A 22,968-nucleotide genomic window follows, 5' to 3' on the forward strand; every position below is an offset into this window, starting at 1 on the left:
GACTCAAACCAACCTTGTTGGGCGTCTCTATCTTTTTGTAGGAGTCAAACCTATTAACTAGTTTCTTTAACACACATGGACCTATAATCAGAAGCAGAAGCAAAATTAAGAAGGGTCCCATAAGGGAAGATATCAGGGTAGTCATCCAAGGAGATCTACTAAACCAGCTCTCGAACCATCCCTGATACGCTTCTCTGTCTTTTGTCTAACCTTTCTCTAAGTTTATTCATGGAGTCTTTAATTACTCCTGTATGGTCTGCATAGAAGCAACATTCTTTCAGTGTAGCACACGGGGAACGCTTATTATTTTAAAGTATTTATTTATTTATTTATTTATTTATTTATTTATTTATTTATTTATGAGACAAGTTCTCACTGTATAGCCCTGGCTGGCTTAGAACTCTCTCTGTAATTCAGGCTGCCCGTGAACACACAGAGATCTACCTGTCTTTGCTTCCTAAGAGGCATTCACCACAAATGTCTTCTAATGTGTATATGTGTACATTTGTTATGTGTATATGTGTCCATGGAGGCTAAGAGAGCATCAGATCTCCTGGAACTGGAGTTCTAGGTGGTTGGGGGCTCGATGATGTGGGTGCTAGGAACTGAACTTCTTGGGTGCACTGCCAGAGCAGGAAGAATTCTTAACAACTGAGCCATTTCTGCTCCAGGAATTCTTTTTAAGAACACTTTTCATCCCAGGCCAGCCTGATCTACAGGGTGAGTTCTAGCCAGGACTACACAGAGAAAACCCTGTCTTGAAAAGCAAGAGAGAGGGGTTGGGGATTTAGCTCAGTGGTAGAGCGCTTGCCTAGCAAGTGCAAGGCCCTGGATTCAGTCCCCAGCTCCGAAAAAAAAAAAAAAAAAAAGAAAAAGAAAAGAAAAAAAATAAAGTTATTCACGCTCAGTTACTTCACTATATCAATGAAACACGGATTATTAGTACAGAAGTCATCTACTTCTTGATGATGCAGGTGAGGCTGCATCTTACATAGTTTGTGTGTTAGCCAGGCATGGTGATGCATGTCTGTGACCCCAGCACTCAGCATCCCCCTGCTTCTTCCCCCGAAGGATGCAGGGATTACATATGTGCACCAATCACAGCCGTTTATGAAGTCCTGGGGGTGGAACTTCCTGTTAGGAAGCTCTCAACCAAGTTATAGTCCAAGCCCCAATAAAGTTCTTTTATTCCCCAAACTAACATCACCTTAAGGACTAGACATGAAACACTTAGCAGTAAAACTGTTTCCCTTAAGGCTGAGGAGATGGTTTTAGGTTAAGTGTGTGCTGCACACCCACGAGGGCTTGGGTTTATATCCCCAGAACCGGTGTGAAGGCTGATACCTGTAACACAAAACTTGCTGTAAGGAGCTGGGGAGACAGAGACAGGCAGATTTCTGAGGCCCACTGCTAGCCGGTCAGCCTGGCTGAAGAGGCAAGCGTTGGGTTCAGTGAGAGACCCTGTCTAACAAATAAGGCAGTAGTGTCCCTGAGGTAGGCACACAATGTCACCTACTGGCCTATGTGTGCACATGCAGAGGCAAGCACCAGTGCACGCACCACGCAAACACACATGTGTAATTGGGAAAAAAAACTGTAATATCCAGAAAAGGAGAAGGAAAGAAGGAAGGAAGGAACAGGTGAGAAGTTGGGGTACGGCGTCTTCTGCCACCTTCCTGAAACCCTGCCTCTCATTGCAGGTTTATGAATGACCGAGTCCCGGCACACAAGAGGTACCGGCCCACAGAGTATGAACATGCAGCGAACTGTGCCACCCATGCTGTGAGTTGACTTATGGGCTGCTGACATAGGGACCCTTCAGGGTGGGGGCAAGGGAGGCGCGCTCCCTCAGTCTGTTGTGTATATCGTCTGTGTGTGTGAGTGCAGATGCCCACAGAGGTCAGAAGAGGGGGTCGAGTGCCTGGAGCCGGAGTTACAGGCAGTTGTGGGCTGCTCAGTGTTGGGTGCTGGGACTGAACTCAGATTCTCTAAAAGTGCTGAAGGTTGGGTGTGATGGTGTTTTCTTCTTCTTCTTCTTCTTCTTCTTCTTCTTCTTCTTCTTCTTCTTCTTCTTCTTCTTCTTCTTCTTCTTCTTCTTCTTCTTCTTCTTCTTCTTCTCCTTCTCCTTCTCCTTCTCCTTCTCCTTCTCCTTCTCCTTCTCCTTCTCCTCCTTCTCCTTCTCCTTCTCCTCCTCCTTCTCCTCCTCCTCTTCCTCCTTCCCCTTCTCCTCCTCCCCCCACCTCCTCTTCTCCTTTGAGACACAGTTTCACTATGTAGCCCTGGCTGTCCTGGAACTCACTCTGTAGACCAGGCTGGCCTTGAACTCGAAGATCGGCCTGCCTCTGCCTCTGGTGTGTGGAGATTAAAGGAGTGTGCCACCACCCCCTGGCCAGTGGTTCACATCTTTACTTTCAGCACTCTGGAGCCAGAGGCAGGAGGATCTCTGTGAGTCTGTTGCCAGTCTGGTCTACACAGCAAGCCCCAGGACAACCAGAACCACATAGAGAGATCCTGTCTCAAGGAGGAGAAGGAGGAGGAGGAGGAGGGGGGGGGGAAGGAAGAGAAGGGGGAGGAAGAAAGAGGTTCTTTTTTTTTTCTTTTTCTTTTTTTCGGAGCTGGGGACGGAACCCAGGGCCTTGCGCTTGCTAGGCAAGCGCTCTACCACTGAGCCAAATCCCCAACCCCGAGAGGTTCTTTAAATTTAGTTTTTATTTGTGTGTGGGTGTGCATGTATGAAGTTGTCAGAGGACAACTTTCAGGAGTCAGTTCTCCACTCATAGTGTGTGACTTGGGATCAAACCCAGGTGGCCAGGCTTTCATAAAAAAACACTTTGGCGCACTCCATCTTACTTTAAGTGATGCTCTGTCGGTCACCTGCTGATCTGATTCTGCCTGATTCTGCTTCCCAACACTGGGCTTCCCAGCGCACACCAAGTGGTTCAGTTTTTAACATGGGTGCTGGGGATCTGAACTCAGCTCCTCGTGTTTGTGCAGTGAGTATTTTACTGATGGAGTCGTCTTCCCGGACCTTCTTAACCCACTCCAGTGTGACCTGCTTCTCTAATCCCTCAGGGTCCCATAGGGTGACTAGGAGCTAAAGGAAGCCCCATTGTAGCACCACGGACTGTGGAACTGAGTACGCCTATCACTCAGTGAACCCCCAGACCTTCCTAGTACCCACTCTAGCTCGTCCCTGGACAGGCCCCAGCTCTCCTCTCACAAGGCCACTCCCACACTCTTGTCCAGAGCCCCTGACTTCCGCAGCTGCTTGCAGTTCCCGTGACTTCCTGCCGTCCCGCTCCCTGGAACTTTTGCCACCCCATCACCCTGCCTAGTCAACCCTTTTTGTCCATCATGGTCTTGCTGAAATGCTCCTCTCTAAAGCTCCCCCATTTGCCCAGATGCAGGGATGGCCTGAGTAGGTCCCCTTCACTACCTTGCCATACGTATGCCGTGCTAGGATGACCTGTTCATTGCCCGGTTGTTGAACAATTTCCAGTACTCTCCTGAGGAAAATATGGAAGGTTTGGGAGAGGCAGATCACAGATTTGTAAAGAATTCGGGGGGTTATTCTCTATAACCAGGTGAGTGGCCTGCCCCTTCCCCTGTGCTGTCTCTTCTTGAGATGGGGTCTCATGTAGCCCAGGCCAGACTTAAACTCACTATGTAGCGGAGGATGAACTTGAGTTCTGGTTTTGCCTTCAGTCCCCACCTCCTGAGTGCTGGGATTACAGGTGTGCACAGCCATGCCTGCTTTATGTGGTGCCAGGGATGTCATTTGGGAAGGACACACAAGCCTTCTACCAGCACAACTATGGAACTGTGCATTTCCAAAACCTTGATAGAATGGTGGGGATGTAGCTCAGTTGGTAGAGCCTTGAATAACATGAGGGAGGCCCTGGGTACCACTCCCAGCACTGCGAACCAGCAAACAAACAAACCTAGAAGGACTTTAGGATGTTTTCACCCTAAAGCAATGATAAAAGGTTTAAGAAGATAGCGGCCTTTGATCTGAGTTTGGTTCCCAGCACCCACAGCGGACAGCTCACAACAGGCAGTTATCTCCATCTTCAGGAGACTCTAGCGCCCTCTTCTGTCCTCAATTGGTTCCTGCACTCACACGCGCCACCTCCAAACATAGTTAAAAACAAGTACTTAAATGATGATGGTGGTGACGGTGAGCACCCATGGGTCGCGATGCAGACGTGGAGGGCGGAGGTGCCATTTATCACCTTCCACCTTGCTTGAAATGGTCTCTGCTTTAATGGTCTAGCCCAGGCTAGCTGGTCCATGTGTACTTGGATATTCTTCCATCTCACTGTGGAAATGCTGGGATAATGTACAAGTCCCAGGGTTATAGACATGTGCTACTGTGTGACCCAAACCACAGGAACGAGGGTCCTAAACAGAGGCATTGAGGGGGCGGAGCCCTCGTGACTCACTCACACCATAAGTTTATTAAGAAGCGCAGCATCTTTTCTCTTTCTATCTCTCTAGAGATAGGGTTTCTCTGTGTATCCCTGGCTGTCCTGGAACTCACTCTATAAACCAGGCTGGCCTCACAGATCTCCGTGCTTCTGCCTCCCAAGAGCTAGGATCTAAGGCGTGTTCCATCAGCACATCTTCCACACCATTTGCAGGGGCAAATGGGACAGTCGGCAGAAATCTATCACACAAGGGGATGAAGTGAGCAGGAAGCTAATCAAGCAATGCCGTGCAAAAGGGACACAGCATGTCTCAAGTGTGTCACAGACTGGGCACACGGTGGCCTTGGGACAATAAGCACAGCCCTTAGTAGGAAAGAGTTGGGTTCCCAAGACTCTGGCCCCAGACCATTACTGACTCTGTCAAGCATGTTCATGCTTTTAGACAAAGAATTATGTTCCTTCTCCACACATCAGGACCTCAGGGAAAGCCCTGGATTATCCTGGCTTCCAACAACCATGTCTGGCATTATGTGGGTTATCAGGATTTGAACTCAGGTCTTCACACTTGTGTGGCAAGTGCCATTCCCATGAGCCAGTCCTCCAGTCCACTAAGTACAAGTTTTATGTTGTGATTGTAATTTCCTGTCTATGGATATTTCGCCTGGATGTTTGTCTGTTCACCATGTGTATGCCTGGTACCCACAAAGGCCAGAAGAGGGCATCAGATCCCCTGGAGCCAGAGTTACAGACAGTTGTGAGCCACCATGTGAGTTTTGGGAATTGAACCTGGGTCCTCTGGAAGAGCAACCATTGCTCTTAACCACTGAGGTGTCTCTTTTGTGCCTGGTAGGTGTGTTTTACATTTTATTTGTCAGTTAAAGTTTCGGGAAAATAGAATCTATTCCTTTGAAATAAAATGTCTCACTTCTTACGTGGCACTGTTATCCTTCGCGTGCCTGGTGGGCACCATACTGCCTAGGTCTCGGGCTACATGATCTAGCAGCGATTCTTAATCTGTGAGTCATGGCTTCAGAAAACACATATTTCACACACACACACACACACACACACACACACACACACACACACACACATTTCTGATGGTCTTAGGAACTGAGACACTGCTCAGTAGCAAAACCATTATAAAGTAGCAATGAAAATAAATGTATGGTTGGGGGATCCTGAGAACATAAGCGAACTGCTGGTCTGGAGAAAGGGAGGGAGTTCAGAGATCCTGGGGCTCTGTGCTTCCTTGGGCATTGCTCGAAAGTCTGAGGCTGTCCAGTGGAGATGGCTCAGTGGGTAAAAGGCTTTCTCCACAAGCATGAGGACCTGAGTTCAGTCCCCAAAGCCTACACAGCAGAAAGAGAGAATTGACTTCAGTGTCTGATAGTACACTCTGACTCAAGTGTACGTACATGCACACACACACACACATACACACATGCACATACACACATGACCCCCACACACATGCATACATGCACATGCACACACACATACACACATGCACACATATACACACACATGTGCATATACACATGTGCATACACATACACACATACACACTGAACAAAAATGTTTAATACAAACAAGAAGAGAGAACAATGGCTGAGAAATGACAGCTTCCATAGGCATAAGCATAGCCCAGCACCATATAGAGTCACATAAAGAGCCTGCCGTGCTCCGAATCACACACCCTCTCCCATGCACAAAAGACTTGGTCCCTGAGGGTGGAGAGACATTTCATCAGTTAAGAACACATACTGCGGGGTTGGGGATTTAGCTCAGCGGTAGAGCACTTGCCTAGCAAGCGCAAGGCCCTGGGTTCGGTCCCCAGCTCTGAAAAAGAAAAAAGAAAAAAAAAAAAAGAACACATACTGCTCTTGCAGAGGACCTGGTTTGTTTCCCAGCACCTTGGCCTGATGTCTTATAACCATCTGAAAGTCTAGGGGTCTAATGTCCTCTTCTGGCCTCTGCTGCCTCCTGCGTGCACGTGCACAGCCCTTCCCCCACTGCACACGTATACACAAAATTAAAAAGGAAATGAATCTTTATAAAAGGTATCTATTCTTTAAAAGGCTCACCCTGATCTGTCTTCTCTCCGTCTAGTTCTGGATCATTCCCAGCATCCTTGGCAGCTCCAACCTCTACTTCCTGTCCGATGATGACTGGGAGACCATATCTGCCTGGATCTACGGCCTTGGCCTTTGTGGCCTCTTTGTGGTATCCACCATTTTCCACACAGTCTCATGGAAGAAGAGCCATCTCAGGTACCCCCTGCCCAACCCACAGAAGGGCTCATGGACGTACACTCTACACACATGTAGTTAGAGATGTGTTAGCATTCATCGTAATGGATAATAACCCAAGAATGATAGGTGACCTGGAAAACTGTGGCTCTGGTGGAGAGACGGAGAGACCGAGGCTGGAGCGGGAAGGAGGGGTGGGGGCTTTCCTAATCCCATCTCTCAGTCTCTCTCCCTGTAGGGAAGGCAATGTTGTCCCTAGGCAGTGCCTGGGGTGCTGCTGGGCTTTCCTGCTGGCATAGAGGCTGTGACCTGACTCCTTTTCTCCCTGACCAGGATGGTAGAACACTGCCTGCACATGATCGACAGGATGGTGATTTACTTCTTCATTGCGGCCTCCTATGCTCCTTGGTGAGTGCCAGCGCCCCCCCCCCTCCACCCCCACTGGCTGCCTCCCTTCCTTTCTCATGATTGAATTTGGGTGGGTGGCTGGCAGTCACACAGCCAGAGGAGTAGTTAAGAAGACATGCTCATCCTTACTCTTATGCCAAGATTACCTACCTTTTGTATCCTTCAAGAAATGTCGGCAAAAAAGAGAGCAAGTGTGTGTGGCTGTGTATGCAAATGCTTGTGCATATATTAGCATGCATTAGCGCATATATTCACAGATATCAGTAGATGCCAATGTATAGATGTGTAGACACACTTGCACATATTTGCAGATATGCATGTGAGGGTTTTCTTTTATTATTATTATTATCTTTTCATGTGTGTGTGTGACTGGGTCTCAGCCTTGAATTACCCATGTAGCTGAGGCTGGCCTCGGAGTTCTGATCCTCCGGCCTCTGCTTTCCAAGTGCCAAGATTGCAAGTGTGTTTGACGGTGCCTGGCTTATATGTATGATTGAAAAGCTTTACTTATTTCTGGGTGTGGTTGCACAGGCCTTTAATCCCAGCACTTAGGAGGCAGAGACAGGTACGTCTCTGGCAGTTTGAGCTCAGTGGGGCTACATGTTCCTTCCTCAATATATTTTTATCCTTTTTCCTCGGTGGTTCTGGAAATCAAACCAGTTCTCTATCTCTTAACTGTGCTTCCTTTCTATGAAGGGGGCGGACATACATGTATTGGACATTATTACGTGTGTATTTAGACAAGTGTGTGGCATGTGCTTGCATCCCCAGACTTTGGGAGGCTGAGGCAGGGAGATCAAGAGTTTGAGGCCAACCCTAGCTACACAGTGGGTTCCTGTCTCGAAAACAAAATAAAACCCCAAAATTTTTCTAGTTTTTCCGCTTATTGTCCTTTGTGTGCGTGTGTGTGTGTGTGTGTGTGTGCGTGCGTGTGTGTGTGTGTGACTGTATGCATGAGTATGTGTGACCGTATGCATGAGTGTGTGTGTGTGGTGTACATGTGTGTATGCATATTTATGTGTGATATCCAGAATCATCCTCTGTCCTTCTTCACCTTGTTCACTGAGGCAGGATCAGGAATTTGAATGATCAGGTTTCTTCCACACAGAAGCACTACTATTTTTTAATTACTGTGCTGTGGGTATAACCCAGGTTTTCTTTCACAAGTGCTAGGTAAACGTCCTCCCTCCCACTTTCTGAGTTGGGGTCTGGCTGTGTAGCCCTGACTGGTCAGGAACTTTGATGAGCAGATCCTCGGACTTCAGTCTTCCCAAGACTGGGACTAGGTGTGTTCAGCCACGCTCAGCTACTTAACGCCTTTGTGATGACCGTTCAGTTACGTCGTGAGTAGAGGGCCTCCCTACTCAGTGTCTGACTCCTCCTCCTTATCATCATCACCCTCATCCTCCTCTTTCCTCATCTCCCCCCTTTTCTTTCAGCAGTTGGGAGCCCTTGCAGAGAACCCAAGTTCAGTTCCCAGCACCCATGTTGAACAGCTCACAACCCCCTGTACCTCCGGGTCTAAGGAGTATAGCGCCCTCTTCTGGCCTCCACTGGCACCTGCACTCATGTGTACCACTACACACAGATACATAGTTTTAAAAAATGTTAAAGGCTTTCTCATCCAAGGAATTCACTCCAGTGTAGAGTTAAAGGCTTTTCTTCATCCCCTTATTAATTGTCTTTTTCTAAGTCTCCCTGCATGGGAAGGGACTCAGATCTCTCTCCACATCTACATGCAATTTATCCTGTATGCAAACAATATAATCTTGCTGTCTTGCCATCCACCCTGGGCTGTGATAGATTCACTGGCGAAAGCAACTTAAGGGAGAAGATATTTATTCCAATTCTTGGTTTGGAGAACAGCAGGAATTTGAAGAAAAATGTCCCTACATTTTTCTCCCTACATACGTGTACATTTTATTTCATTGACAGCACTAACCACCACATTGCTATTCTTTTTTTTTTAATTTAATTATTTTTATTTTATGAGCATTAGTGTTTTGCCTCCATGTATGTCTATGTCTTTGTGAGGGTGTCAGAGCTCCTGCAACTGGGGTCACAGACAGTTGTGAGCCACCACGTGGGTGCGGGAAACTGAACTCAGGACCTCTGGAAGAGCAGGTAGTGCTCTTAACCACTGAGCCATCGCTCAGGCCATGCTACATTTCTTCTTCCCTTTTAAGATTTATTATTTTTGTTTCAAATTTTATATACTTTATTATGGAAACTTGTTAAATTAAACATTGCCAAAATTAGCCATGCCCCTAGTCTGTACATCTCAGTGAGCTTCTGTACAGCTAGAGTAGCCATTTGGAATGGATGTTGTAGCGCTTCTTATTGGGTTTTATACATTTATTATCAAATGTATTTTTATGCACGTATCTGTCTTAGGGTTTTACTGCTGTGAACAGGCACCATGACCAAGGCATCTCTCATAAGGACGACATTTAATTGGGGCTGACTTCCAGGTTCAGAGATTCAGTCCATTATCGTCAAGGCAGGAGCATGGCAGTATCCAGGCAGGCATGGTGCAGGAGGAGCTGAGAGTTCTGCATCTTCACCGGAAGGAAGCCAGGAACAGACAGCATCCTGAAGCAGCTAGGAGGAGGGTCTCCGAGCCCACCCCGGCAGTGACACACTTCCTCCAACAAGGCCACACCTTCTAATAGTGCCACTCCCTGGGCCATGCATATGCAAACCATCACAGTATCCATCACCCCAAACAGAAAATCCATGACAGAGTTAGAACCAGGAAAACTATTAGCTATATATCCTCTTTTGTAACTCACTTTGATACGGCATTCCGTTCTTCCCATCCCATAATCTTCAGCCTCCTTCTCTTTCCAACATGTTATGTGCTTTTGTTTACAGGCTTATATAATGTAAACATATATATTATATACATATGCATGCATGCGTCTGTGTGTGACAATGTGTGTAGGTGCCCCATGTGCAGACTGTGGAGGTCAGAAGAGAGCTTCAAGCCCCTTGGAACGGGAGTTACAGGTGGCCAATGTGGGTGCTTGGAATTGAACCTAGATTCTCTGCAAGAGCAACAAGTCTCTGTCTCTCTCTCTTTTCCTCCCTCTCTTCCCTCTGTCTTTCTTCCTCCGTCCCTCTCTCCCTCCTTGCCCTCTCTCTGAAGGGCCTACTGTGAAATCCTGGATGGCTTGGTTTCCACCTGGCTCTGCCTCCTGAAGCTGTGTTCTACCATCGCTGGCCCAACAAATAGTCATAGCCACTGAGCCATTTCTCCAAACTCAAGCTTGCTGTTCGTGACTGATCTCCCAGCTCCAACAGCTATAACAGCCTCTGGGGATTTCACCACGTTGGTTCAAACAATCTATACGCCTATTTTTTTTCCAAGATAAGGTTTCTCTGTGTATCCCTGGCCATCCTGGAACTTGGTCTGTAGACCAGGTTGGCCTTGAACTTAAAGATCCCAGCCTTGCCATCCATTCTACTTTACAATGACTGTGAATAGGGCCCTTAAGATGACTTAGCCTGATGCAGTCATTCACATTTTTTTTTCCAGAGCTGAGGACTGAACCCAGGGCCTTGCGCTTGCTAGGCAAGCGCTCTACCACTGAGCTAAATCCCCAATCCCCTCATTTTTAATCCCAGCACTCAGGAGGCAGAAGTAGATGGATCTCTGTGAGTTTGAAGGTAGCCTGGACCACATAGTGAGTTCCAGGCTAGCCAGGGCCAGGTAGAGGGACTCTGTCTCCACCAACCAACCAACCAATCAACCAGCCAAACACACACACAAACAAACAAACAAGATGACTTAGCAGGTTAAAGAATTAGGGGCCTGTAGACAGCCCTGACTTCTACAGGCAAACCTGAGTTTTCTCCCCAGCAGCCATAGAGTAGAAGAAGGGAACCAACCCCTCCAAAATTTGTCCTCTGACCTCCACACATGCACCATGGTGTCTGAGTACATACACACACTCACAAAATAAATGTTTAAAAAAAACATACGGACGTTCTCAAAATATTGTATAAAATTACAAGAACTGGGCATGGTACTGTGTATCAGTTAAACGGAACCAACAGAAGGAATGTAAATGACAAAAGGGCCCACGTTTATTTCCGCGTGTGATCTCTATGTGTATATATGTTCTGGTGCACATGTGGGTGCACATGTGTGCATGCACTCATGTGAAAGACAGAGGTCACATGAAGGTCTGGTGACTCCCTTGTTTGGCCTCCTCCTTATTTTTGAGGAAGGGTCTCATTGATCCTACCACTACTCACTATGAGGCTAGACTGATTGCTGAGTGAGCCCTAGGGATCCTCCTGCATCTGCCTCCCTGTCACTGGGGATTTTGTGGGTTCTGGGAATTTGAACTCATGTCTTTCTGCTTAAGTGGCTGGCATTTTACTGTCGTCCCTGCTGTGAGGCTAGTTTCTGTCTGGGTCTGGGTCTTATCTCATGTGTGTAGCTCATACAGGTCTGAAACTGGTGGTTCTCCTGCCTCAGCCTCCTGAGTGCTGGGATGACAAGCATGTGCCGCCATCGAAACTTTGCCAATGCCTTTTTTTTTTTTCTAGCTGGGGACCGAACCCAGGGCCTTGTGCTTGCTAGGCAAGCGCTCTACCACTGAGCTAAATCCCCAACCCCTGCCAATGCCTTTTGTGTAGCATTCTACCCCGCCATTGTGAGAGTCTCCATTCCTCCCAGGCAGCCACTGGGGACTGGGTTGCTCTGGCATCAGCTTCCTGGGACAGTCTGGCCTTGTAGTGCTGAGCCATGCTGGTTCTCTCAGACTTGGCTTTCTTCTCTCCCAGGCTGAACCTTCGGGAGCTGGGCCCTTGGGCCTCCCACATGCGCTGGCTGGTCTGGATCATGGCCTCTATTGGAACTGTCTATGTCTTTTTCTTCCATGAACGGTAAGTGAAGGCTGGAAGTCTTAGATTGGCAAGGTGTCCCTTAGTTTTTCAGTACTACCTACTCAGCACCCCCAAGTAGGTGAACCCCAAGGATGACTCCAGAAAGGTGAGGGCCCAGCTTTGTTTGTATCCTACCCTTGAGGAGACCCATGGGTGTACACCTGGCCAAGAGGGGCAGATATGAAGCTCTGAAGCTCTCTCTCTCTCTCTCTCTCTCTCTCTCTCTCTCTCTCTCTCTCTCTCTGTGTGTGTGTGTGTGTGTTTGTATCTGTGTGTCTGTGTGTGTATCTGTGTGTGTGTACCTGTGTGTGTGTAGGGGCCAGAGTATGTGGATGACCTCAACCACTCCACCTTGCTTTTTGAGATTGGATCTCTCATTCAGAGCTCATCAATCAGCTGGCCTTACAGGCCAGCAAGCTCTAGGAATCCTGACTCTTCTCTCCTAGAGATGAGGGTACAGATGTGTGTGATCATGGCCTGGCTTTTATGTGGCTGCAGGGATCTGAACTCAGGTCCTTGTGCTTGTACAGAAAGCCCTTTGCCAAGGAAGCCATTTCTTTGGGCCCTATGTGTCTTTCAAAAGAGCTATCATAGAGGATGTTGGGAAGATGGCTCTGTTGATGAAGTTCCAGTGTTCAAGCACCAAGACCTAACCTTGATCCCCAGAGCACACTTTAAAAGCTGGGCCCAGCATCCTACTGCCGAGAGACAGAGACAGAGGATCCCCATGGCTTGCTGCTCACCCTACTTGACAAGGTCCAGGTCATTGAGAGACCCTTTCTCAAGATGGACAACCCCTGAGGAATGACACAAGAGGCTATTCTCTGACTCCCATACTCATGTGCACACACACCTCACACAAATGTACATACACACACACACACACACACATAACAAGGGTTCATTTATGTGTATCTGTGTGAATGTACATGCACACATGTGTAGGTGCCCCAGGAGGCCAGAAGAGGCTGTCAGATCCCCTAGAGCTGGAGTTATAGATGGTTGTAAGCTGCCCACTGTGGGTGCTGGGAACCCAACTAGAAGTGCTCTTAACTGTTGAGCCATCTATCCAGCACACTGTCCTCTCCAGATTTTTTTAATGACATCGTAGGTAACTTGAGTCACCTGCCTAGTTCATCTATCACCTTCCTAGGCTATATTATCAGATAATGGGAAAAGGCTATAAGAGGGATATACCCCAAAAACTATTACTGCTATGGAACTAGAGTGAGAGTCATTAAGTGGGGGAAGAAAGAAAATCTGGGGAAGCATCAGAAAGTAACAAAGTCCTGCATCCACAGAGGCCCCAGGGACTCCAGGAGACAGAAGGGCATAGAGCTCAGTTGATCTAGCAGTTCAGCACAATTGAGAATGGCTGCTTGGGTCCTGTGGGAGATGATGCTGGGATTAATTAGTAATGTCTGCATTGGCCACACATTGGTGGCACACAACCACCATTGCCTATTGATATTGCTGGGTAGAAAATGTGCCAAGGAGTGTCACACAGAGAAGTGCCCTCTTCTTGCTGTGCTGGTCTTCAGCATCAGAAACCTGTGTGCTCTGACCTTCATTGGAAGCTTGTCCTGAGGCCACATGACTTGTCTTCCCAGGTACAAGCTTGTGGAGCTGCTCTGCTATGTGGTGATGGGTTTCTTCCCCGCCCTGGTCATCCTCTCCATGGTAAGTTTCACTTGCCCATCATGAGGTCTCCGATCTTCTGGAAGGAACACATGCCTTAGCAAGACCTGTCTCTTGAGACTATCAATAAACCCCTCTCTGGCAGCAGGGGAAACAGAGGCCCCGTGGGTCTGTGTGCTTGCCTAAGGGAACAGAAAACATGGAGATCTCACCTGGGAAATAGAGCATCCCTTGTGCCTAACTCTGAGGTTAGGTCTCCATATTCTATTGAGTTTACCAGACAGTTCAAGCAAGGCACTGACCATGGTGCCTGGCATGTTGCTCCTGCTAGAAAGCACTGGGTGCTATGTGTACTGTGTGGTTAATATTCAGCTTCCATACTCTTGAGGACTGGGGAATATGCATGGGTGCGTGCATGCGTGCATGTGTTTTAGTTTCATTTTGTTGCTGTGACAAAAAATGCCTTAGAGGGCTGAACTGAAAAGATAGTGCAAATGGTTAAAAGCAGTTGCAGCTTTTACACAGGACCTGTGTTTGGTTCCCAGCACCCACAACAGGTGGTTTACAAACACCTTTAACTCCAGACCCAGGTATCTGGTGCCCCCTTCTGGCCTCCATGGGCATTGCACACAAATGGTGCACCCACACCCCTTCCCATATGCATACACATAACTAAAAATGAAGTCATTTTTTATTAAGCAGTTTAGGAAAGAAAGACTTTGTTCAGATCACAATTTCAGGTTATAGTTCATCGTTGAGGGGAAGCCAAGGCAGGAACTTGCAGCAGCTAATCACATCCAAGAGAAGAGGAAAATGAATGCATACTTAGAGCTCAGCTTACTGTCCGTACCATTATATCGTCCAGGACTCATCCAGAGAATGGTGCTGGCCATTTTTAGGACGAGTCTTCATATATCAACAATAATAATCAAGATAATCTCCAATAGATATACCCACAAAACAACTTGATCTAGATCTTTCCTTGTGACCTTCTTCACAAGTAATTCTAGATTGGGTCAAGCCAGCTGTTACAATTAAGCACCACACAGCGTCTTTAAGATCTCTAAGAAATATTTTTTTTTTGAGATTCTCATTGTAGACCAGGCTGACATCAAATTCCTTATGTAGAATATTCTTCCTATTTCAAGGCTGAATAACATTCTCGTGTCCAGTTCTCCTCTCTGTTTTGTTTTGTATTGTTTGTGTGAAGCAGAGCCCGGTTCTGAGCCCAGGCTGTCCCTGAGTTCTTCCTTCCTCTGCTTGCTCAGCGCATGCCTGCAACGGTTACAGGCAGGCGCCTCTTGCCCCGTCTCTAAGAGACTGTGTCATGGCTGAGTCATAGAAAGAAAGGATGGCGGAACCTGCTTGCCTAAAGATTGGATCCTGTGTCAGTTTAGAGGAGAGGCATGAGTGTGGCTCCCAGCATCTACAAGAAGCGGACCAAAGACACCTGGAACTCCAGCTCCAGGGCATCTAGCGCCCTCTGCTGGCTTCCTTGGGCACCCGCATACACGGCACTCACACAATCCCTTTTCTCCTCCACTGCTAAACTTCCTTTTGCTGGGAAGATGTAAACATCTACCCCTCCTCGAGTCTACCAGAGTCCAGGCTTACTTGCAGGGCAGTGGGTGAGGGCTTATGGGCAGATGTGTGGGTGACTTTAAAGCAGCCACACTAAATGTCTGCATCCAACATGTGTGACGATTCCCCGTGGCCGTGTAGATGGAGTCCTTCTCATATCTGTACCTCTATCCTGTAGCCCTTCTCGGAGACTCCAAGGCCTTGGGTGACTAGGGCAGAACTGCATAGAACTGGTTGGGAGGGATGGCTGGATACTCCGCTGAGGGTACCATGTCTCTCGCTGACCCCTCTTCCCAAGAGGGGATGTTAGCATTCAACAAGTCCAGTTGGGATCTTGGCTGAGCAGGTCCAGCCCAAACTCCCGAGGATGGCAGCAATTTTGCTAGGAGGATGGTCCTGTGAAACATCCCTCCACCTAGGCCTCCTACTTTCTGTGTCTGTGAACTTGGCTACTTTGGGGCAATCACATTTCATGGTAGCAGTCCTTTTGTGCCCGTGCCTGGCTTATTTCATTTAGCACCGTGACCTTGAAGCTTTTCCACACCATTGCTTGTGTTGGAACAGCCATCCTTTTTAAGGCTGAGTAACATCCCAGGGTGTGGGCATACTGGTGGTATGTGTGTGTGTGCATGAGTGCTGGGCTGTGTGCACTTGCGTGAGCATGCAGTGATGAAGATAGAACCACATTCTAGGCAAGTGCTCTACTACTCGGCTGTATTCCCAGCTCCTCCTCTTCCTCCTCTTCACCCTCTTCCCCCCTTCCCCCTCTTCCCCCTCTTCCCCCTTCCCCCTCTTCCTCCTCTTCCCCCTTCCCCCTCTTCCCCCTCTTCCTCCTCTTCCCCCTCTTCCCTCTCTTCCCCCTCTTCCCCCTTCCCCTTTTCCCCCTCTTCCTCCTCTTCCTCCTCTCCCCCTCTTCTTCCTCTTCCTCCTCTTCCTCCTCTCCCCCCTCTTCTTCCTCTTCCTCCTCTCCCCCCTCTTCTTCCTCTTCCTCTTCTTCCTCCTCTTCCTCCTCTTTCTCCTCTTCCTCCTCTTCCCCCTCTTCTCCCTCTTCTTCCTCTTCCCCCTCTTCCTCCTCTTCCTCCTCTCCCCCCTCTTCTTCCTCTTCCTCCTCTTCCTCCTCTTCCTCCTCTCCCCACTCTTCCCCCTTTTCCCCCTCTTCCCCCTCTTCTCCCTCTTCTTCCTCTTCCCCCTCTTCCCCCTCTTCCTCCTCTCCCCCTCTTCTTCCTCTTCCTCCTCTTCCCCCTCTTCCCCCTCTTCCTCCTCTTCCCCCTCTTCCTCCTCTTCCCCCTCTTCCTTCTCTTCCCCCTCTTCCCCCTCTTCCTTCTCTTCCCCCTCTCCCTCCTCTTCCCCCTCTTCCCCCTCTTCCTCCTCTTCCTTCTCTTCCCCCTCTTCCTCCTCTTCCTCCTCCTCCTTTTTTTGGAAGGGTCTCAATATTTACCTTAAGTTCCTCACGAACTTGTTATATGGCCCTATTATAAAAGTAGCTTTTGAAATTTGGGGGGGTCTGTTTGTGGAGGCACAGCCCAGTGTAGCCCAGGCTGGCCTTGGACTTCTAATCCTGCTGCATTTGCCTTCTCCCACGTGCTGGGCCTCTGAGGGTCCAGTTTGTCATCTTCAACCAATTGCAGATTTGGGGAATTAAGGTGGGAAAATTTGATAGCACCATGTTGAGACTTCCTTCTGGGCTTGTTCTACACTTGTATGTGTGGTCTGGGTGGCAGGGAACGACCAGCTCTTCCTCTGACTTATCTCCTTTTATTCCAACAGCCCAACACTGAGGGTATCTGGGAGCTGATGACAGGAGGGGCTTTCTACTGCCTGGGCATGGTGTTCTTTAAGAGCGATGGAAGAATTCCCTTTGCTCATGCCATCTGGCACCTCTTTGTGGCATTTGGTGCTGGGACCCACTACTATGCCATCTGGAGGTACCTCTACCTGCCCAGCACACTGCAGACCAAGGTGTCTAAATGAGTGGCCCAGACTCCGTGGGTCATTTGGACTTTGGGATCAAAGCATCATGGGAAGTGAACTGTGCCAAGATCTGCCTGTCTTTTCCTGGATGGAATTCTTCATGGGTCTAAGGTCCCTTTCAGTGACAGCCAGACCACCTTTTGAATCTCCAGCAAGGAAGAAAACATTTAGTCATTTCCATGGAGGAGAAATTAATTCAGTATTGTGTTTCTACTTTAGATATATTTTTTTTTACTATAACCAAGATTAACATCTTCAGAAAAGGGCCAAATAGGGGATGACCATCCAAAAGGTAATTTTTAAGGTCCTGAGGGCCTCCCTTTCTGCTTCAGAGGAAAGTGACTTAGCTTTATAGATGACAGATGGGGAATATCCCTGACCACAACAGGCATCACCAATCAATTGCAGCATGTACGTAGCATTAGAATTCGACAGTGTCCCATGCAGACATTACTAATTGATTCTGTTCTTATTATGGAACCTTTTGGCTGGCCAGGTGTGTTAAGAGACAGGATCACAGCATAGCGATGAGAAGTTACTGTATGGACACCATTACCTTCGATTCCCTCCTGTCCGAGGGAGTTTTGGAGTGGGCTGTTTGGGGGCAGTGCAGGAAGATCAAGGCACACATTCCAAGCAGCTCCTCACACTCTGCTCCACCATGGCTGGCTCTTGGTTCTAGAGGAGCTGAGATCTGGCATGAAGATGCTGTTTCCTGGCCCTTTTTTCTCATCTCAAAGAACACAGAAAAACGACACTGTTCAACAGAGGGATTTTTTCTTAGTGTCATGAGATGGCTCTCAGAGGCCCCTCTGATGGGCCTAGGGGCAGGGTCTTCGCCTATTAGAATGAGTGGAATGCCTCCATCCCTCAATCGTCTGAAGTGATCTGTTAGCTAAGAGCATGGCTCCCAGGGGCCCGTCCTCAGCCACTTGTACTCCTGGGCTAGCCTTGTCATAAGATGCCACCTGGACACTGATGGAGTATTGGAGCAGCAGGCCTGGCTCCTGACCTAAACTGACAGCTCAGACTCTGCAGGAGTCTGCTGGAAATCCAACATCTTACTCAACAACTGCCGGCCAGATGGGCGTGGGCGAGGGTGGGCCAAGACAGGGTGCCTTATACTTTGTTCTAGCACATTCCAAGGTATTTCAGGGCGTCAGCACCTGGAATCCCATATGTCAAAGCCAGTATTAAAGCAAGTTTATGCATTCCTCGGAAAGATGGTTGTGGAGACAGCGAGCTTTAAAATTGGATTTGTCTAGGCTGCTTGTGCATGTGAATGTCTCTTTGTATGTGCGTGTGCGTGTGTGTGTTATGTGTGTGTCTATGTGCATGTGTGTGTTGTGTGTGTGTGTGTGTGTGTTGTATGTAAAAGAATAGGACTTCCAGCCCCTGGTAACCATCTTGGGCAATCCTGCCCCATGCATTTCCCCTGTTTCCTCCAACAGGGAGTCAGGGTTCAGAGAAGAGACCCACATTGGAGAGAGCCAGCTGCTGACTGGGATGGGACCCTCATAACTGGCCTCACCCTGGGCCTGAAGCTGTGGGAAATGGGGCATCTGAAATGCTGTATGAGAATGTCCTGGGAATGGTGCAGTTCAGACCAAGAAAAGCGTCTGCAGCTAGATGCAGATGGGGACTGGGAACATTAATGGATGCCTAAGACACTGGCTTGGCACCTCAAAGTGACCACATGGCCACTGCTGAGCTCTTGAGTTGAATAGCTCCATCTCCTTGTGGCCCTGGGCTGGACATTTGTTAGAATTGTCCCTAGACAGTCACCCTACAGAGGGTCTCTCTCCTACTCAACTCCTATTCATTCTTCAAAGCCCAAATACACATTGAGGACTTTGGAGTATTTGTGTGACTCTGGGTCTATCCTCTGCACCTCTAACTCCTTGCGCTCGTTGGCACGCACCATAGCTCAGCGCTCTGTCACTCAGGTACATGAGCTGCTCCTGGAGGGCTGGGCTGTCTTGCTAGACCTGGCATCAAATCTGGCCTTTCCCAGATTTAGAAATCTGGCATGGATTTAGACCAATCCCTTGCTCTCTGTGGCAGATGTTCCCAGCTATGAGACAAAGTAAGTGAGACAGCATCTCATATGGGGCTGGAGAGAGGGCTCAGCGGTTCAGAGCACTGGCTGCTCTTGATTCCCAGCACCCACATGGCAGCTTGTAACCATCTCTGATTTCCGTTTCAGGGGATCTGACACACTCTTCTGGCCTCTGTAGGAGCCAGGCATAAATCTGGTGCACAGATATACATGTAAGCAAAGCACTTATACAAATAAAGATAAATAAATAGTAAATAAATAAATAAATAAATAAATAAATAAATAAATAAATAATGTGAAATGACAGCACCGTATAAGGCTGCATGAAGAAAGGAATAGAATAACAGTGGGGCTGATGGGATGGCTCAGAAGGTAAAGGTGCTAGCTGTCAAGCCTGATGACCTGAGTTCAATTCCCCAGGCTGACAGTAGGAGAGAATGGACTTCTGCAAGCCATCCTCTGCCGTACACATACATACATACATACATACATACATACATACATACATACACACATACATACACACACATACATACACACACATACACACATACACACATATACATATACATACACATACACACATACATACATACACAAATACATACACACAAATACATACATACACACATACATATATACACATACATACACACATACATACACATATGTACATACACACATACACATTTAATTAATTAATTAAATGAATGAGATGCAACGCCCAGCCTGATGCTCTAATTAGCTTTGTTAATTGTCCCCTGGAAAGTAAGGTCTGATAAAGGAGACTCCTGTGTTGGAGTTTCAACCTGTTGTTGGAAATATTTAATCTCAAAGCATAGTTTTTATCCTGCCTTTGATTATTCAGTTCCCAGATAAAAGACACATGTGACCTTTATAATAAGCCTTTATTAGTACTAATGCTGAGTGGATCTGTGCCCTCTATGCTATTAAAATCTATTTCCGGGGTTGGGGATTTAGCTCAGTGGTAGAGCGCTTGCCTAGGAAGCGTAAGGCCCTGGGTTCGGTCCCCAGCTCCAAAAAAAAAAAAAAGGAAAAAGAAAAAAAAAGAAAAAGGAAAATCTATTTCCTTCTGATAACCCCAAGTTATTACTTACTGTGCTTCATCTGAGAGGCTCCTAACTCCAGTTGGTCAGCCCTCAGAGCCATACTTTCTTGACTCCTAATTCAGGGCATCTTTCTCCTCCCTCCACCTTCTTCTTTAAACCCCTTGTGGTCTCCTCCCACAAGACCGGGAACACCAAGCCCCGCCTATCTCAATTCTGCCCAGCTCTAAGCTGTAGGCATCTCTATTCACCAAGTAACTTGGGGCCAAGGTCACAGCATCCCTCTGGGACTACTTGCCGATTCTCTCACCTCTGGAACAACCAGGCCTTAGGGCCCCACGCAGCCCTTCACTGCATAGCAACCGATTGAACCTCAATACTAACCCAAGAAAAAAGTCACTAAGGGTGACATTTAACTATGGGTGACCCTTGGGGATATCTTGAAAGGCCATGGCCACCCTTCCTTCTCCTGCTCCAGTTCAAGACACACTGCCTATGATCTAGCATCATTCAGAAAAAGGAGTTCCCCAGGGTTCCAGGGCACCTCAGCCCTGCCTCCAGATGTCACCACCTATCACCTGAGCAGCAGAGCTGGAAAAGATACTCCCATGGTTCAGTGCCTCCAGCTCTGTCCCAAGAGTGTCCTGGGTGATGTACCAGGCGTTGGGGGCAGAGAGCATGCTAGACATTAGATGTCAGCACTCCAATATGGACCTGTCCCAAAAAACCACAGGGACTACAGCAATGTGTGCAGCAAGCCTTCCTTAGAGGTCTCAGAAGAGGCCAGGGATGGTGGGGTTTGAATCAATCTCAGACTGGAGCTAGACTGGAAGTGTGAGCAGGGCTGGGTGGCTTTCTCATGGGGAGGTGCAGGAGGGAGGCCCTGGGGGACTGGAAGAGGGAACAGCACTAAGAATTGCAAGTGACCTGGATCTCATCGTCCAGTGAGGCTTGGGTGAGGTTGGGTCTTTGTGCAGCAACACAGAATGGTGGGTGGGGCTAGAGGCTAGAAGGGAACCCTTAGCCCACCCTTTTCTGCCTACCCAGTTCTGTCGTGCTCTCCCCTCCCCGTTTCTCTCCTCGCGCCTCCTTTTCTTTTTCTTTTTCTTCTTTCCTCCTCCTCTTCCTCCTCCTCCTCCTCTCCCTCCTCCTCCTCCTCTTCCTCCTCCTCCTCCTCCTCCTATTCTTTCTTTCTTTTTTGAGACAAGGTCTCTCTTCATATCCTTAGCGCTCCTGGAAGTCACTACGTAGACCAGACTAGCTTCAAATTTACAGAGATCCATTTTTGGTGTTAAAGGAATACCAGCACACCCAACTTTTCTTTCTTTCTTTCTTTCTTTCTTTCTTTCTTTCTTTCTTTCTTTCTTTCTTCTCTCTCTCTCTCTCTCTCTCTCTCTCTCTCTCTCTCTCTCTCTCTCTCTGTCTTTCTTTCTTTCTTAGACTGGATCAGGGTCACACGTAGCCAAGAATAACCTTGAATTCCTGATTCTTCTGCATTTACCTCCCAGGATTGGAGCTATAGGGGTGCACTACCATACCCAGTTTATGTAAGGCTGGGATACCACCCTGGCCTTTGAGCTTGTCAAGCAAGAACTCCTTCAGCTCAGCCACATCTTCATTTCCCAATTCTCTTTTCCACAGTCACGGCAGGCGGCAGGCTTTCTTCTAGTGCTCTGCCTGAGCCTAGAGATTAATGGGGGCGTGGCGGCAGAGAGTTTTCCTCTAGCACTCTGCCTGAACCTAGTGATGGGGGCGGGGCGGCAGAGACAGGAGGATTCTGTTCTGGCTGGATTGGTGAGCTCCAGGTTCAGTGAGAGAACTTGTCTCAAAAAAAATAAGGTGGAAGCCTGCAAGATCGCTCTTCCTGCCAACGACGGTGACCTGAGTTCGATCCCTGGGACCCACAGGATGGAAGGAAAAAACTGACCGTTCCCCCAGGATATCAAAAAGTTATCTTCTGACCTCCACATGCGAGTCATGGCACAATACCCGACCCCCGATATAAAGAAAAATGTGACTGAAAAAAATAAGATGGGAAATGGTGGAAGGTCGCTGTAGGTTGACGTCTTTATGCAGGAAGGCTGGTACGGGATAGAACGAGGCCTGCCATTGGAGGAGAAGGAAGGATGGGCGGGAGAAAAGCTTTAGAAAGAGAAGGAGCCAGAGTAGAAGGAGCCGGGAGAACACGGCAGCAGGTGTTAAGATTCTTCTCTGCACATAGATATAGGTGGCTATGACTATTTTTTTTCTATTTTTTTTTTTTTTTCGGAGCTGGGGACCGAACCCAGGGCCTGCCTGCGCTTGCTAGGCAAGCGCTCTACCACTGAGCTAAATCCCCAACCCCGACTATGACTATTTTTAAGGGATGGGTGTGTACAGGATTTTTCGCTGTCTAGATGGGCAAATTATATCTTATCAATTGGATCAGAGGTCATTGTGTGGTGTGTTCTTTCATATATTGACTTAACTGAGTTCAAGAGAATGTGTGGTGGTGGGACGCACCAAGCCCGCCACGGAATTGCGATGTGTATGTCTGACATAGTAACAATTCGCCAAAGGAACTGGGAGTGAAAACAAAACAGCATGGCAAGGTGCCACACTGGAACGGCTTGCACGACGGCTGGGTACCCGCAGGCACCGGTCACGCCTTTTTTTAATTTACCACAACA

General features: G+C 48.0%; 1 protein-coding gene across 1 annotated transcript in view; it reads left to right on the top strand.

Annotated features, from left to right (window-relative positions):
* Window positions 1-18,395, top strand: part of Mmd2 (monocyte to macrophage differentiation-associated 2) — a 47,423-nt gene extending 29,028 nt beyond the window's left edge. The window contains exons 2-7 of the mRNA NM_001037217.1: window positions 1,701-1,782; window positions 6,540-6,700; window positions 7,013-7,087; window positions 11,882-11,983; window positions 13,594-13,663; window positions 16,970-18,395. Coding sequence (NP_001032294.1) covers window positions 1,701-1,782; window positions 6,540-6,700; window positions 7,013-7,087; window positions 11,882-11,983; window positions 13,594-13,663; window positions 16,970-17,173 — 694 coding nt within the window. The 3' untranslated portion in view covers window positions 17,174-18,395. The remainder of the gene's footprint in view (window positions 1-1,700; window positions 1,783-6,539; window positions 6,701-7,012; window positions 7,088-11,881; window positions 11,984-13,593; window positions 13,664-16,969) is intronic.
* The last annotated feature ends 4,573 nt before the right edge of the window (window positions 18,396-22,968 follow it).

The sequence above is a fragment of the Rattus norvegicus genome, chromosome 12, assembly GCF_021556685.1.
Source record: "Rattus norvegicus strain SHRSP/BbbUtx chromosome 12, alternate assembly SHRSP_T2T, whole genome shotgun sequence".
Classification (NCBI taxonomy): domain Eukaryota; kingdom Metazoa; phylum Chordata; class Mammalia; order Rodentia; family Muridae; genus Rattus; species Rattus norvegicus.